The following is a 15,056-nucleotide window of genomic DNA, read 5'->3' as shown; positions in this document are numbered from 1 at the left end:
TTAGAAACAATAAACAAGTAGAATCAATCTGCAGAATTTAAAATTAATGTAAAAAATCCACTGCATTCCTATACACTAACAATAAATTTTCAGAAATGAAAAATTATTTCTTTTTACAATGGCAACTAAAAGAATAAAATTCCCAGGAATAAACTTAACAAAGAATACGAAGGACTCATATACAGAAAAATTGAGAGATTGATATAGACAGATTGAAATGGAAAGACATTCCATGTTTATGGATTGGAAGAATCAATATAGTTAAAATATCCACATTACTCAAAGCAATATACAGATTTCTGCAATCCTCATCAAAATCTCAATGCCATTTTTAAAGAAATGGAACAAAAAACCCAAGTGATTTGTATGGAATCACAAAACACCCAGAATAGCCAAAGCAATCCTGAGAAAAAAGAAAATAGCTGAAGATATCACATTACCTTATTTCAAATTATACTACAGAGCTACAATAGTTCAAACAGCACGGTATTGCCAGAAAAAACAAACACAGAGACCCCAGAACAGAATTGAGGGTCCAGAAATAAAACCACATGTATAAGGTCAAATAATTTCTGACAAATAAACCAAAAATATACAAAGGAAGGGAAAAAAATCCTCTTCAATAAATGGTCCTGTGAAAATTGGAAAGTCAAATGATAAATAATGAAACAAGTCGTTTTCCCCATGCATACACACACACAAATTTGAAATGGATCAAAGACCTAAAGATCTGAAACAATAAATTACATAGAAGAAACCATAGGTGCTAAACATATGGACCTTGATTTTAGAAAATATTTTAAGAACATGACCCCAAATGCAAGGGGATAAAAGCAAATAATAAAATAATGGGACTATATCAAACTAAAAACTTCTTCACAGCAAAAGAAACGACAAACAAAACAAAAAGAAAACCACCCAAAAGGGAGATGATATGGGCAAACAGCTCCAACAAGAGGTTAAAAACCAAAGTGCATCAACAACTCATACAATTCAATACCAAACAGTCCAATTTAAAAATTAGATGACACTTGTCTCAAGAAGACATTCAAATGGCCAAAAGATACATGAAAAGATGCTTAACTTCACTAGTTACAAGGAGATGCAAATCAAAACTACAATGAAATACCACCTCACACATGTTAGAATTGAACAAGGCAGGCAGTAACAAGTTTTGGAAAGGCTGTGTAGAAAAAGGAACTCTCATTCACTGCATGTCAGAACATAAACTGGTACAGCCACTATGGAAAGCAGTATGGCAGTTTCTCAAAAAATTAATAGTTACCATTTGACTGAGTAATCCCTCTACCTGAAAAATTTGAAAACATTTATTTGCAAAGATGTATGCACCCCTATATTCATTGCAACATTATTCTTGGTGGCTAAGATACGGAAACAACCAATGTGTACTTTGATAGATAACTGGATAAAGAAGGTATGGTATGTATACACTGTGGAATACTACTTAACCGTAAGAAAAGATGAAATACTAACATTTAGGATAACACGGATGGACCTTGAGAATGCTATGCTAAGTGAAGGCAGTCAGGAAAAGACAAATACCATATGATTTCACTTACATATGAAATCTAAAGAGCAAAATAAATAAACAAAACAGAGAGAGACTCACAGATATAGAAAACAGACTAATGGCTGGCAGAGGGGAGTGGGGTTTGGGGGTCTGGCTGAGAAATGAGAAGGGATTCAGAAGTACAGATTGTTTATTACAAAATTATCATTGGGATGTAAAATACAGCATAGGAAATATAGTCAATAACATTGTAATAATTATGTATGGGGTCAGTTGGGTACAGGAAATATCAGCTGGAACACTGTAAAGTATATGATTGTCTAACCAAGAGGCTGTACATCTGAAACTAATACAAAATAATATTGAATGTAATCTGTAATTGGAAAATTTTTTTAATAAAATTAAAATAAATATTAAAGCTCAGAAAATAAAATTAAAACCTGAAAAATTGTAAAATAAAGCATGACTTTTGCCAATGTTTAAAAATTAAGTATAAAACACATTCTTTAAGACTCATTTTCAAATGAATAAATACATTATCTATATTTGAGTTCAAGTATTTTGATAATTTTCTCTTGGGATCTGAATTTGAAAAACCAGCTAACATTAAACGCTACGATGCTGTGGGAAAATAGCATTTCTAATAAACAATGGTAACATGAGCTGCTATATTTCCTCAAGCTGTTAAAGGCAAGGAACAGTAAGGCTTGGAGGATGTGAAGATTACAGCAAGATTTCAGGATTACTAAATCACACTTTAAGTAATATCATAATCTTACCTCTTTTTTTGCCTGTAATTTTTTATTAAAGTAGAGTTAGCATACAATATTATATTAGTTTCAGGTGTACAGCATAGTGGATCAACATTTATATGCAATATGAAATGATTACTATAAGTCTAGTAACCATCTGTCACCATATCAAGCTAGTATTATAATAATACTGACTATATTCCCTATGCAGGACGAAATAAAGTGAAGGGGATTAAGAGAGATACAAACTTCCAGGTATAAAATAAATAAATCATGGGAATGTAATTTTACTTCTTTATTCAATTGTTTGTAGCCACATTTTATCTTTCTCTTTGATGTCATAATACCTTCTTTAGGGGGTTAACAGCCCCAATATTTAATTCAATAACTAACAATTAGAGCTGTTCTCTTCTACTGGCAAATTTTTAAAGTTAGTTTTATTTAATTCATTATATAACCAATCTTGCCAATGGATAAGTCATTCCTTCATTAGTTTAGAGAGCATTCTTGTTTAGATATTGAGCCATATGTATTGTTTTAGAATGTTACAGTATTTCTCTATTATTACAGCTAAATAATGATTTGTCAAATTAATGTTTAAAGAGCTAAACTAATGACCTTTCTCCTCAAGGTATTATTCAGGAAATCAATTTTTGGTTGCAGGTAAGAGGTACGCAATATGTTAAAATAGGAAGGTGATAATTTTATGTTAATAAAGTAAGTAATGCTTATCTAGACAACTAAAGATGCAGATGATATTTCTCATTTTGTATTATGGGCAAACATTTTATGAATAAAGATTTCAAATTAAATGGGTATTTTCAATAATTTGGAATAAAAATTCCTTCATAATTGTCAATATATTAAAATTTCTAAATGGATCTTTCTTTTGTATCCGTCAAGAAGATAGTTCTTTAAGGCTGGTAATTGCAGAATATTTACCAGAACATTTTTGGTTATTTCAATTTTGAGTACACCTCTACTCTAAAGCATACACATTTAGGTAAGATATACGTGTAAATCCACCTGACTTGGCAAGGCTAGCACACAACACATATCTGTCATGTAGAAAACTTACACAAAATATATTTTGAATATAAGATTACACAAAGTTTCAAAGGAAACTTGGCACTTCTGCCAATAGTTAAATTTGCCTGTGCTAATTTAAACTACATTTAATAGAGTCATTGATTCATAGATTATCATGTAAAGGATAATAATACATACATGTATATGAATAAAAAGTTTATGACTTTTAAAGACTTAAAAATGAGAACACAAATTTACAATACTTCTTAACTATTATAAGAATATACATGCTATCCTCTGGAAGACAGGAGCTACATACCTGACAGGTAATGTTCTGTCTCCTTTCCTCCTATCCATTTCTCTTTGGGGAACAGGATACCAGCGAAAATTGAGTTTCCAGTTAAAACCCCCATAAGTCATGTCTGACCCAGCCATATATTCAAAGGTATCATCACTAATCACATCAATGATAGGGCATACAACTGTTTTCCTGTAGAAATAGTAAAACCAGTTTACAGACAAATAATAATTTTAATTTATTTCTTCAAACTAAATATAGCTGATAGGTTGAAATTTAATTATTTTGTGGCATTAATATGCTTTTATTTTTATTTTATCTTTTTTACCTCTGGAACAATTTCCTTTTACCAAAGTCAACTTTATACTTCCATGTATAATCTAATCAAATATAATAACTGATCTTCAAGCTGATTTTCAAATGCATTCTAAGTATTAACTCAGCAAGATGAACATGGTCTATTTTTTCTAAAACCTCCCCCAAAGCATGATTAGTAGAGATGCTTTGACATTATGCATCATTTTAACAATTTCATTTATTGAAAAGGAATAGGCCACAGGAGAATGAATGATTGCAAATTAGATCTTGTAGTTTGAGTCTCAGAGGTGTTAGGTTAGTTTAAAGAGATAGTTCTAAGAAAATCTTTGTGGAGAAAATATCTATTATGAAAAACAATCAAACAAAAATTAACAAAGAGAAATAACAAAAGTAGTGGTATCAGTATAAGTAAATGTTTCCTATAAAACATATTGGAGTCATGGCAATTTCTGAGTGAACTGTCCTAGACTTAAGATATTTACTGTAACAATGTACATATTTTAAGACAGAGAAAAATAATCAACCTCAGTTTCTGGTGTTTATCCCCTGACACATCTTTTCTTAAAGAAAGAGGAACAGCCAGGAGATTTGGGCTTATTGATGGTGGCTATTTAGGGTAAGAAATTTTTCACCATGGGAAATCATTAGGTACTCCTTTAATCCAAGGTATGCCTTCTCAAGCCTTCTCCTACTCCTGGCTTATACGTTTTATTATAGGATCGACCATGTGTCCTCTCCACAGTAAATGTGTAGGTCTACGCATGTTTGCCCTAGTTGCAGCCAATTCTGAAGAGCAGAGCTTATTTTTCATTTTTGGTACAAGGTAAATATACAAATATGCTGTTGAATCACTCATAGATGTGGAAAGTAAAGAAACACTATCCATCACTTATTTTGGTTTTTAACACCAGTATCACCAACACTTACTTCAACTGGGTTTTATATTCCACACAATTAATTAAAGCTTAGAGTTCTCTGAAATCAATAGAATTCATCTACCCTTGGAAAAGCTTCTTGGTAACTCTGGTTCCTACAAAATCAATATCTTTCTCTCTTTCTTCATTAAATTTAATAATTTAATTTGTAGGGAGTGAAATTAGATCTAATAACATTGAACAGGACTTTATAATATAGTTACGGCAACTTCAGAACTTACAAGTAGGACAAGATATTAGAGTTCATTACGTACAAATACAATTTAGATATGTTGTTAGATTAAAAACTAAATGATCTATGCATGGCATATTAAACTAATATTATATTAAATACTCACTAAGTTGAATATGAAACACATGTTTTAAAAAGCAGCATAATGTATGAAATGTTGCCAGGGAATGCATTTAAGATGTTTCAAGTTCATTTTATCTTGCCAGTCTTACCCTCCTGTGGGTTCTGTACAATACACAGAGTGGAAAAATGTTATTAGCTGTGTAGTACACTGAGTTGACTAAAAGGTTCCTACTGCTTTATTCAACTGCTGTGGTTCAGTTTTGACAACCTCCATCCATCTTTCTGGCAAGTACCAAATCTTGCCATTTACGTGATATAGCTAGACTAGCTCACACTGCGTAGCCCTGTCTTGGGTGTTTAATTAAATTCTACAAAGACCTTTCTACTGTAGGTGAAATGACTTTGCAAGCAAGGTGTTAAGCAATGCTATGTTTTTATATCAGACAATATCCAACATAGTGTCTTCCTTAAGTGCTTGGGAATTACACTCATTTATCACCAATGTTTATGGGTATGTTCAAAAAAAGCTGATACTTCATAGCCTCAATTATCAGAGAGAATTGCGGTTATCCATGAAAGTTCTTAATTTCTATAACGTATTACTTAATCTTTCAGTTCACCATTTTTATGTACAAAGTGGCAATATTGTTTAAATAATTAAACATTTTTAATAGCTGTGCTCTCCATGTTCATGAGTGGAATGTGAGATTGTATGTGTTTATTGTTAAGATCCTGGCATGGCGGTTTTGAACTAGACTTTGGATAAGGACACTGACCTAGTAGAAAGATGACTGGTCTTGGAATGGGAAGAACTGAATTGTTCCCATTACTTTCGATAACTGGGACAAGCTACTTAATTTATATGTTCCTCCTTAATATCAGGTACAGTTAAGAATATCTACATTACCTACCTCACAGAGTGGTTGTGGGGATACAATAAGGTGCTTTGAAAATATATAAAATTTTCTCTTTCAAATTAGACTGATTTCCTGTACCTAATAAAATGAATATTCGATACATGTTTACTGTTTGAATTGTTTGACTATTTCTTAATCAAATATTCACGTGCAGTACAAATAAGCCAAAGTCTTTATTAAGTGAGGAGGGTGGGGATGGCTTATTTTATTTTTATTTCTAATCCTCACCCAAGGATATATTTCTGTTGATTCTAGAGAAAGAGGAAAGGGGAGAGAGAAAGATAAACCTTGACGGGAGGGAGAAGCACCAGTTGGTTGCCTCCTGTATGTACCTCCACCAGGGAATCAAACCCACAACCTTGTGGTGTAAGGGACAATGCTCCAACCAACTTAGCCACCATCTAGGGCTAGGGTATGGCTTTCTTAAAAGCCAGGAAATAAACCTTCTGAAAATAGCAACCTAGAAGAAAATTTTTGATGAAAAGCCTAAACTGTCCTGACAGACTCAGCCATAACCCAGGCAGACATAACATGAGTCCTTACCTGTCTTCTTTTATTCTGGCCAGCAAGGGCTCCAGCCATCCTAGAGTACATTCGCAGTGCGCATCAAGAAAGGTTATGACCTGCCCTTTCGAAGCAGCTGCTCCTCGAAGGCGGGCACGTATTAACCCGGACCGCTCTTCCATTCTAATAATTTTTACTGGCACGTCTAAATTTTTCACATAATTTTCTAACGTCAACTTGAGAAAATCTGTAATGTGCAACAAGAATTTATAAGAAAGTTTTGAAACTGTTTTAAGACACAGCAGAGATACTATTGGCCAGATAAAAATTCAACACACAGAAATCGTGGCAAACTTTTGTAACAGTTTTTGCATCAGGTGACATAAAGGTACAGAGATTTCATCAGTATACTCATGTAGAGTTCATTATTATGTGCCACTTGACTGACAAGGATAAGGATAAAATAGGAAGCTAATATACCAGAATGTGGCTGAGAAAGGACCACACTGGCAAATTCAGGCTCCTTAACTATAGTTATTTTGCATTTACCTGAACTAAAAGAAAAAAAAAAAAAAAGACAAGCATCCACAAAGTCATATAAATCTCAATCATATAAGCAGTTGAGTTGGGGAAAAAAAGGCACAGTTTTGAGAGTCATTTTGGCTGATTTCCTGGGTTAGTAAGAACCAAATGGAATCATGAGAGAAACTGTAATAATTAGTTACTTGTTCCTAGAGTTGGCATTGCCTGGATACATTGATGAAAATGCACTGATGATGATGGGTGGTTTCAGGGTCAGTATAATTATGAGGAAAACACAGATCATTTCCCAGCTGTCCTTTTGACCATAACAAAGTTTTCTAATTTAAGAAAATCTATGAGAAAAATATTTATACCTCTTTCACTGGCATCATCTACCAAGATGACCTCAGAAAGTAAATAGTGTGGGGAACGATTAATAACACTGTAAACAGTTCGAAGGAGAGTGCTCCAAGCTTCATTATGAAACACAATGACTACACTTGTGTTTGGAAGTTCATCAGGGTAGACCTTTGTCTTGCATCTGGGAAAGGGAAAAGATGAAGGATATGTTAATAAATAATTCATTTTTCATTCTGATCACTGTAATAAAAAATACCCATTATAGCACCATTTTAGACATGAAAGGTCCTTATTAAGGAAACATTTTATGCATATCTTCCATAACTTTCTTTTTTATAAATGCTGTGAGTAATCAGTTGGCATTTAAAAATTAAATATGTATAATTACTAATATTTATTTTAACTCCTTCAGAGAAACAAGCAGAATGATTTCCATAAGCCTAAGAAAGCTAAAATAACATTCTGAGGCTGCCAATAGAACACCAGGTACAACAGGAATAGAATAATTCATTTAATGGATATAATTTTAATTTTTTTTAGAAAAGAATTATTATATAACTCAAAAAAAATCAACATAAAAAGACATGCATCCACAGAATTTTGAAACCTGTAAAATAAAGATTTTTATTTTCTATTCTAAAATCTAGCCATGCATGCTTTTCATTCTCTTTGAGAATGCTATAAACCATGTCTACTTTGAAGGAAAAGTTTAAGAGCCAGGATGTGTGTTGCAGAGTCTCAATTAGTTCTATATAATCAAACTGCAGATCAGGAAAGGGAATAGGTAGGCCATCCAGCATTCCTCAAACTTTAATGGACATATGTATTACCTAGGGATTTTTTAAAATGCAGATTCTGATTCCACGGGTCTGGGTTATAGTCTGAGACTGCACTGCTAAAAAGACACCCAGGTAACTCAAATGGCACTGGTCCTTGGATCACACTGATTTTTAAGGGGATAAACCATAATTGTCATTACTATTAGAACTTGATTTCCTGAGAAAAAAATTTAACTTTGCTCATAAATCCAAAGCAGCCCAGATTTTACTTTTCAAGCAATAAATCCAAAAATGTACCTTTGGATAAATAATATGCATACTGTTCTGGTACTCATCTGAAGTTTAACATGCAGGTGGTCCTTAGCCCTGTTGACTTTTCAATATTCAGACATTTTTGTCATGTAATTTTAAATCATCATGATTATAAAATATTAAAAAAAAAGGTCACTGGGTATCCATAGCTAGAATTAAAGTTTATTCATGTTAGGTTGCTTTTTTCATGTAAAATATTCTAACGAACTAGAGAATTAAAATTATTCCATAAAACAAAATGAACCCAATATTCCTTGCCACTTATGAATGACCCAACACATGACACAAAACAAGCATTGTTATAATTAGTCTCATTCATGGGTGAATGAGAAAATCCAATAACATGTGAGAAGATAAAGACATATAATAAAACCAATACTGATTATGTGCCTATTGAGATTTTAATCATCTTTTAAAGTAGTATAAATTTTACCTGCTTAGTGAAGTTTTTTGCAATATAATCAAGTAAGAATGTACATATACCTGAACTACAACTTTTCTTCAGCATATATTTATTTGAAAAACATTTAATAAGAATCTGCGATATATACTGTGTATATAGGAAAAGAAAAATGTAGGAAGGAAAGGTATTTTGATTCATAGTCATCTCTTCCGATTCTGCTGGCAATATTCAAGTGGTTTCTATGTGCTTCATCATCATTTGACCTATAACTCTACACAGCTCAGCACTATATGAACTTAGAAAACCAGCCTGGTAAGTCAGGAAACTTCTCTCCATGATTTTTCTCAACTCTCAATTCTTCAGCCTCATCAAAACTCCTCATCACTTTCAGCATGTTAAGAAAAATATGTGGCAAGGATAATCATCATCATCATCATTACCAATAAAGAAGTAAAAGTGGAAAAACAGGCTGAAAGCAGTCTAACAGTCAACAACTAGTTTTACCCAAGGATTACAGTATATAAAAGCTACCCAGTATTATTTGGAATAAAGTGATGAATTTTAAATCAGATTTCTGTGTTATACTAAATGCCAGCAAAAAAATATATGAATGAGGTATTCATTTAGATAAATCATTTAAAATATCAAAATAAAAGCAGACACTTAGATCTACCTTCTTAAATTATTTCTATCATGCACTACTTTTGTAGTTTAAAAAATCTACTCACAAATGTTAATTTTGTATTTATAATATGTGACAAAGTTATATTGACCCAATTTACTATTAATGCAGCTATTATGTTTGCTTAGAAAATATCTACGCTCTGTCACTATTGAATGTAGCATAAAAGTAAAATGTGGCTAATATTTTTTATTAATTCTTCCTTCTTTTCCTATGTGAAAAGTTATTTAGCAAAGAAAACTTTGCATAATAATAAAATCAGTTATAGAAAAATCTCAAGCTATAAAATCAATCATTTTCTATGTCAGTTTATCTAGTTACCTCAAGTGCAATAATATATGCATCAGCAAGTTAGGATATTTATTGTTTCTGATAGCTTTGTGATACACTGAACTTGTATTATTGCCTGTATTTCATCAAAGCTGTTTGTTTCACCTATGGTAAGATGAAATATGATTGTAGGTACCATTAAAAAAAATCTTACAATCTTATTGTAATCTCTTAGAGGAAATGTTGGTTCACAAATTCTATACATGTAGTATAATCAGCACACGTAACTTAGTTGAAGCATGGCTATATAAATAGCCATGACCACATTCATACACACTTAAAAAATATTGCCTACGTAACAACTGCCAGCTGGTTGACAATGAGTGTAACTAACCATTAACTATAAAACTTACCCTGACTTCAGACATGTAAAATATAAAAAGTGAATTTCTTACAACAGGTAAATACAATAAATGTTTGGTTTAGTCAAGAAAAAGTACTTAAAGTGTTGTTTAGGATTTGTTTTATTTATTTATATTTAAAAGATTCTATTTATTTATTTTTAGAGAGGGGAAGGGAGGGAGAAAGAGAGGGAGGGAAACGTCAATGTGTGGTTGCCTCCTGAGTGTCCCTACTGGGAGCCTGGCCTGCAGCCAAGGCCTGTGCTCTGACTGGTAATTGAACTGGTGACCCTTTGATTCTCAGGTTGGCACTCAATCCACTGAGCCACACCAGCCAGGGCATGTTTAAGTTTTTAAAAAAATACTTTTATTTTCTAAGCTGGAAGAATTTGTAACTCTCTGATTTTCCAGACATAATTATAAATAAACAAACAAAAGAAATCTATCTCACGGAGGTGGAGGTACTTAAATAGATTGGACTTTTCTAACATTCTCTTCTCCCTGACAGATGGCAAACAATGTTTTCTTTGTAATATTACAAGAATAATTTCAATACTGTCCACTTCGACTTCTATATATTTTACATAGTAAGAATAAAGTAGATAATCTTAAATGTGTCGTAGACATTACTTGGTCTAAAAAGTAAAGCTCAGAATCGCCAAATGCTGGAATTGAAAAGGACCTTCAAAGCTGGCTAATTCAAATATTGATTTCACCAAATACAAAGTTCAAATCACATAGCTAGTTCAATGCTCGGCATAATAAAGTAATAAAATGATAATAATAAAGTAATTTATTAAATAATAATCTCAGTTAACAGTAATGTTTTTCCCTATTATATATGCTATATGAAACATTGTAAATATTACTGGTATCTGAAAATTAGAAAAAAATTAAATTACTCAAAAATATGCCTTAATTTTAGGTTCAAATGTATAACTTTAATCAAATAGAGAAATAACTTTCCTCAAGGATTTTGTCATTAAAATTAAGCATAGAAAATCAACTTTCACAAAATTATGTATGTACAGACCAAATATTGTTTTAGCAATCTGTCTTAGGAAGACATTAATTTTCTCTTATGTAAATATCTAAATGAAATTGGTAAAATTGACATTATTGTGGCAGCACAATATATAAGTAATTAACTTTATGAGTAAAAGTGGCAGACTACAATAGCAATTTCCATCAATTTGAAAGCAGTATTTGATTCTTTCTAGTACAATGAAGTTCCTGAAATCTGGTATTCTAATAAAATCGTAAATATTATCATAGCAATATTTCATACTTATATTATGATATTCTAAATCTATAATACTTAAAGTAAAAGTTTATTTCCTTTTAATTCTGTAATAATGTATTTGTGACTCAATCTTGGCTGTACATTGGAATCATCACATGAGCTTGGAAAAAAAAGAATTGATGTGTGGATTTCAGCAACAGAGATTCTGATTTCAATGTACAGCCAAAGTTGAGAACTGTTGCTGAAAGTTATTCAACAGAAACACTGATTTTTAATATGTGTGTATATATATTTATTTATATATAAGTATATAACATAAATATTATATAACATAAATATATTTATAAATATTATATAAATATAAATATTTATTTATATATACTTAAGTATATAAGTATATAAATAAAACCTTTTTGCTTACATTAACATTTTAAAATACAATTCATAAAGTTAATATAACGTTTCTTTTTATGTTTACGGCACTATTTCCTGTAATTGTAAGCCCTGGATTTGAAGAGTCTTCTCCACTTCATTTACAATCTCTTTTGTCATATAGATGTACATTAATGTCAGTCCAGTCTTCTCTTTATCAGCTGTTGGTTTATAAATAAATGAGAAATAAATCCACCCATACTACTTGGGAGAAAATATGGAAGTAGGATCATGTTTCCAATGTCCAAAACATGGAAATACAGTGAGAAAGTGTATCTACTTACCATCCTTCCCCTTGGGTATGCATACATTATGTGAACACAGGCTATTACAATTTGATTTTATCCTTCTCAGAATGATATTGATATATTCAGATAAGCTACTGAATAGAACATGCCATATCAAAGAAAGAAAAATTGCGTATAAGATGAAAATGTGAAATCACAAAGGATCCATAATTGCACCGTGGTTTAGACACAATCCATTGAGGACTACAAACAAGGGCTGTCAACACTGTAGTTTGCATGACTTGTTGGACTGTTGTTCAGTGAGTCAGTGGTTACTTTTTACCGCCTCAGTCAAAGAAGAATAATAACAGTAATTTAAAATAAAGACTAACAATACAAGTCTTCTATAGCCTTCTTATTTTTAAAAGCTATGGGAATTGCATTAAACATTGCAGAATTATGTGTGGTTTCTATGTTTCCAAATCATTAACATTGATATTCACAGAGAAAAATTTCATCATTTTCCAATGCATCTGTGCAAAGAATACTTGGGCAACAGGACAGTAGCTCTTTCATAATCATTAAACAGCGTGGGGCCTCAATAAAATGAAGCACATAATTTTGTATGGGTTTCTATATATTGATTTCTACTCACATTTTATGAAACCTTTCAAAAGTAAATTCCTATAAGTCACAATTACTTCAATAATTCAAAATTTTTTTACATTAGATTTTCATCCATCTTCCTCAAACACCTTTATTTTAAAATCCAAGTAGACTGTACTCAGTTTTGGCACGTTTGCTATTAGAGCCACTCCTTGCTCCTTCTGTTTTCTTTCAAATATTCAGATGGGCAGGGTGGGAGAGTTATTGGTTACTGATGTGCCTTCAAGGCTACCTTGAAGGTTGGCTCATGTTTGAAACATGCCATAAGGACCTCAGAGAGAGACTGACAAGCTGGAGGTAAGAGAAACTGGAAGCCAGGTAATTTCTTTCTCTGCCCTTCCGTAATCCCATAAAGAACTATTCTGCCTCCTTCCTTGGTCCTACACCTCATATATACCTCAGTCTTTTTAACTTTATTATGCTCTTTCATAATTCGTCTAGCTAACCCAATAGACTAAAGGACTCTAAAAGAAGAAGAAAGATTCATCCTATTTACCTTTGCCTGTCCAGAATGTAGCATTCTGTATGTCACAAAATATTTAATAAGGGGTTGAGGAATATAAACTTCACAGTTGGTCATGCTATTGTGTGAATTATCAGGTCAACTTCCCAATTGTAACTCTGGTTTTGTTTTGTTTTGTTTTGTTTGTTTTTAATTATCTGAACTACAGGTGTAGAAAGACCACATTTTCCACATTTTTGTCATGTCTTCAGTTGGTTTTGTTATTTAGTCTTCTAGAACCAGGGCAAATAAATGAGTTAGGGACTGGAAAGGGGAAAAAATATAAGAAAATGGAGCTACAGGCTATCCTATTACAACATATTCCCCTCAAACCTAAGTAACATCATTCCTACTTGGAAATATTGGAGCAAGCTCTCTGCCTGGAAAACCTCTGTCTGCCTCCCACTTTGCCATTTAGGACCTGGTGAGAAAACTCCTTTTAAGGTTCAGTTTTGTCATCACCTAAATTGGAGTAACACTGTTGTCTGATCTGTCTTACATAACTTTTGAGGAAGACAAATGAAGGTATAAATGAATCACATACATGTAATTTATTATGCTATTCTTATAAAACACTTCACACAATATTATAGAAAAGGCCTATATGTTATTTGGGTCAGCCTTGCTTCTGATAGGATTCCGAACATTGCCATGTTCTAATAATTTATCTTTCATCCTTAAGTCCTGTGGCCAAACGTCCACTGTATTCCTCACTTCCAGTGCAGTTTCAATAATAGATCTGGTGTCTGGGCCATCTTGGCTTGAGAGCTTCTTTACTTGTTTATCCAGTATAGCAATGTGGAATAAAACACTCTCCTCTTTCCCCTTTAGTCCTTCTAAATCATTTATTGCTCCAGTCGAAGATTTCTCTCGCTGGCTGTGGCTGCCTGCTATTAAGTCTTCCTCCTGACTTACCTTAATCTCTGCTTATTATTTTCTACGGGACAAACTCAGAGGGTCATGCTCTGCCTGCCTGCTGTGATATCTGATTCTTGCCTGCTCTTGAATATCCATGAGCTTTCTACCAACTTGTGCTCCCTCATCTAGCCAAAACTCGGACGGACCACCACTACTTGCTCACCGTGGGCTATTATCAGACCGTGCCTTCCCCAGCCAGAGTCAGGCCATCTCCTCCGGAAGTCAAGCCCTGGTTTAAGGAGCATCTTAATATGAAAGCTAGTACTAAGTGGCGAATATTTTTGGACTCTTAATTATGTAGCATTGCACTGTACTATATATTTTATGTAGGTCATCTCATTTGACCCTGAGAAGTGAAACCTCCTGAAACTACAAAAGTTAACTATCAGCACTAGGATAAGGCTATACATTTATAAATAGCTTCAATGGATGCTTTAAAAAAAATCCCAGAAAATAAATTCATTCAAACAATAAATAAATTTCTGAAACAAGTCTCTTCTAAGAACAGGTTGCTCACGTAAGGAAATATCTTTCTTAGAACAATATGTATCTTAACTAGACAAACTGTTTGCTTATCAGTGGACCTCAAGATCCTCTGCTCATTATGTCCACCAATCCTAAGTTATCCCATCACATACTTGACCAATCCCAGTTAAGACTCCTGTATTGAAACACCAGTCATAACCATTTAAACCCAGACCCCCAACCTCTATAAATACCCACCTATAAGGAACTTCCTCTTTCTGAGACTATTAGAACT

General features: G+C 32.7%; 1 protein-coding gene across 3 annotated transcripts in view; it reads right to left on the bottom strand.

Moving 5' to 3' along the window:
* The window catches only part of GALNT13 (polypeptide N-acetylgalactosaminyltransferase 13), a 593,991-nt gene that overhangs the window by 203,338 nt on the left and 375,597 nt on the right, over nucleotides 1–15,056 (bottom strand). For all 3 annotated transcript variants that reach the window (XM_054562685.1, XM_054562683.1, XM_054562684.1), the window contains exons 5-7: nucleotides 7,476–7,642; nucleotides 6,619–6,826; nucleotides 3,632–3,802 (exon numbers count right to left, since the gene is read on the bottom strand). In XM_054562685.1, the coding sequence (XP_054418660.1) occupies nucleotides 3,632–3,802; nucleotides 6,619–6,826; nucleotides 7,476–7,642 (546 nt within the window). The remainder of the gene's footprint in view (nucleotides 1–3,631; nucleotides 3,803–6,618; nucleotides 6,827–7,475; nucleotides 7,643–15,056) is intronic.

This window comes from Pteronotus mesoamericanus, unplaced genomic scaffold, assembly GCF_021234165.1.
Source record: "Pteronotus mesoamericanus isolate MK-2021 breed Mesoamerican mustached bat unplaced genomic scaffold, CSHL_Meso_final scaffold_651, whole genome shotgun sequence".
Classification (NCBI taxonomy): domain Eukaryota; kingdom Metazoa; phylum Chordata; class Mammalia; order Chiroptera; family Mormoopidae; genus Pteronotus; species Pteronotus mesoamericanus.
The sequence above is the reverse complement of the archived record's forward strand: the minus strand, read 5'-3'. Positions and strand labels throughout refer to the sequence as shown.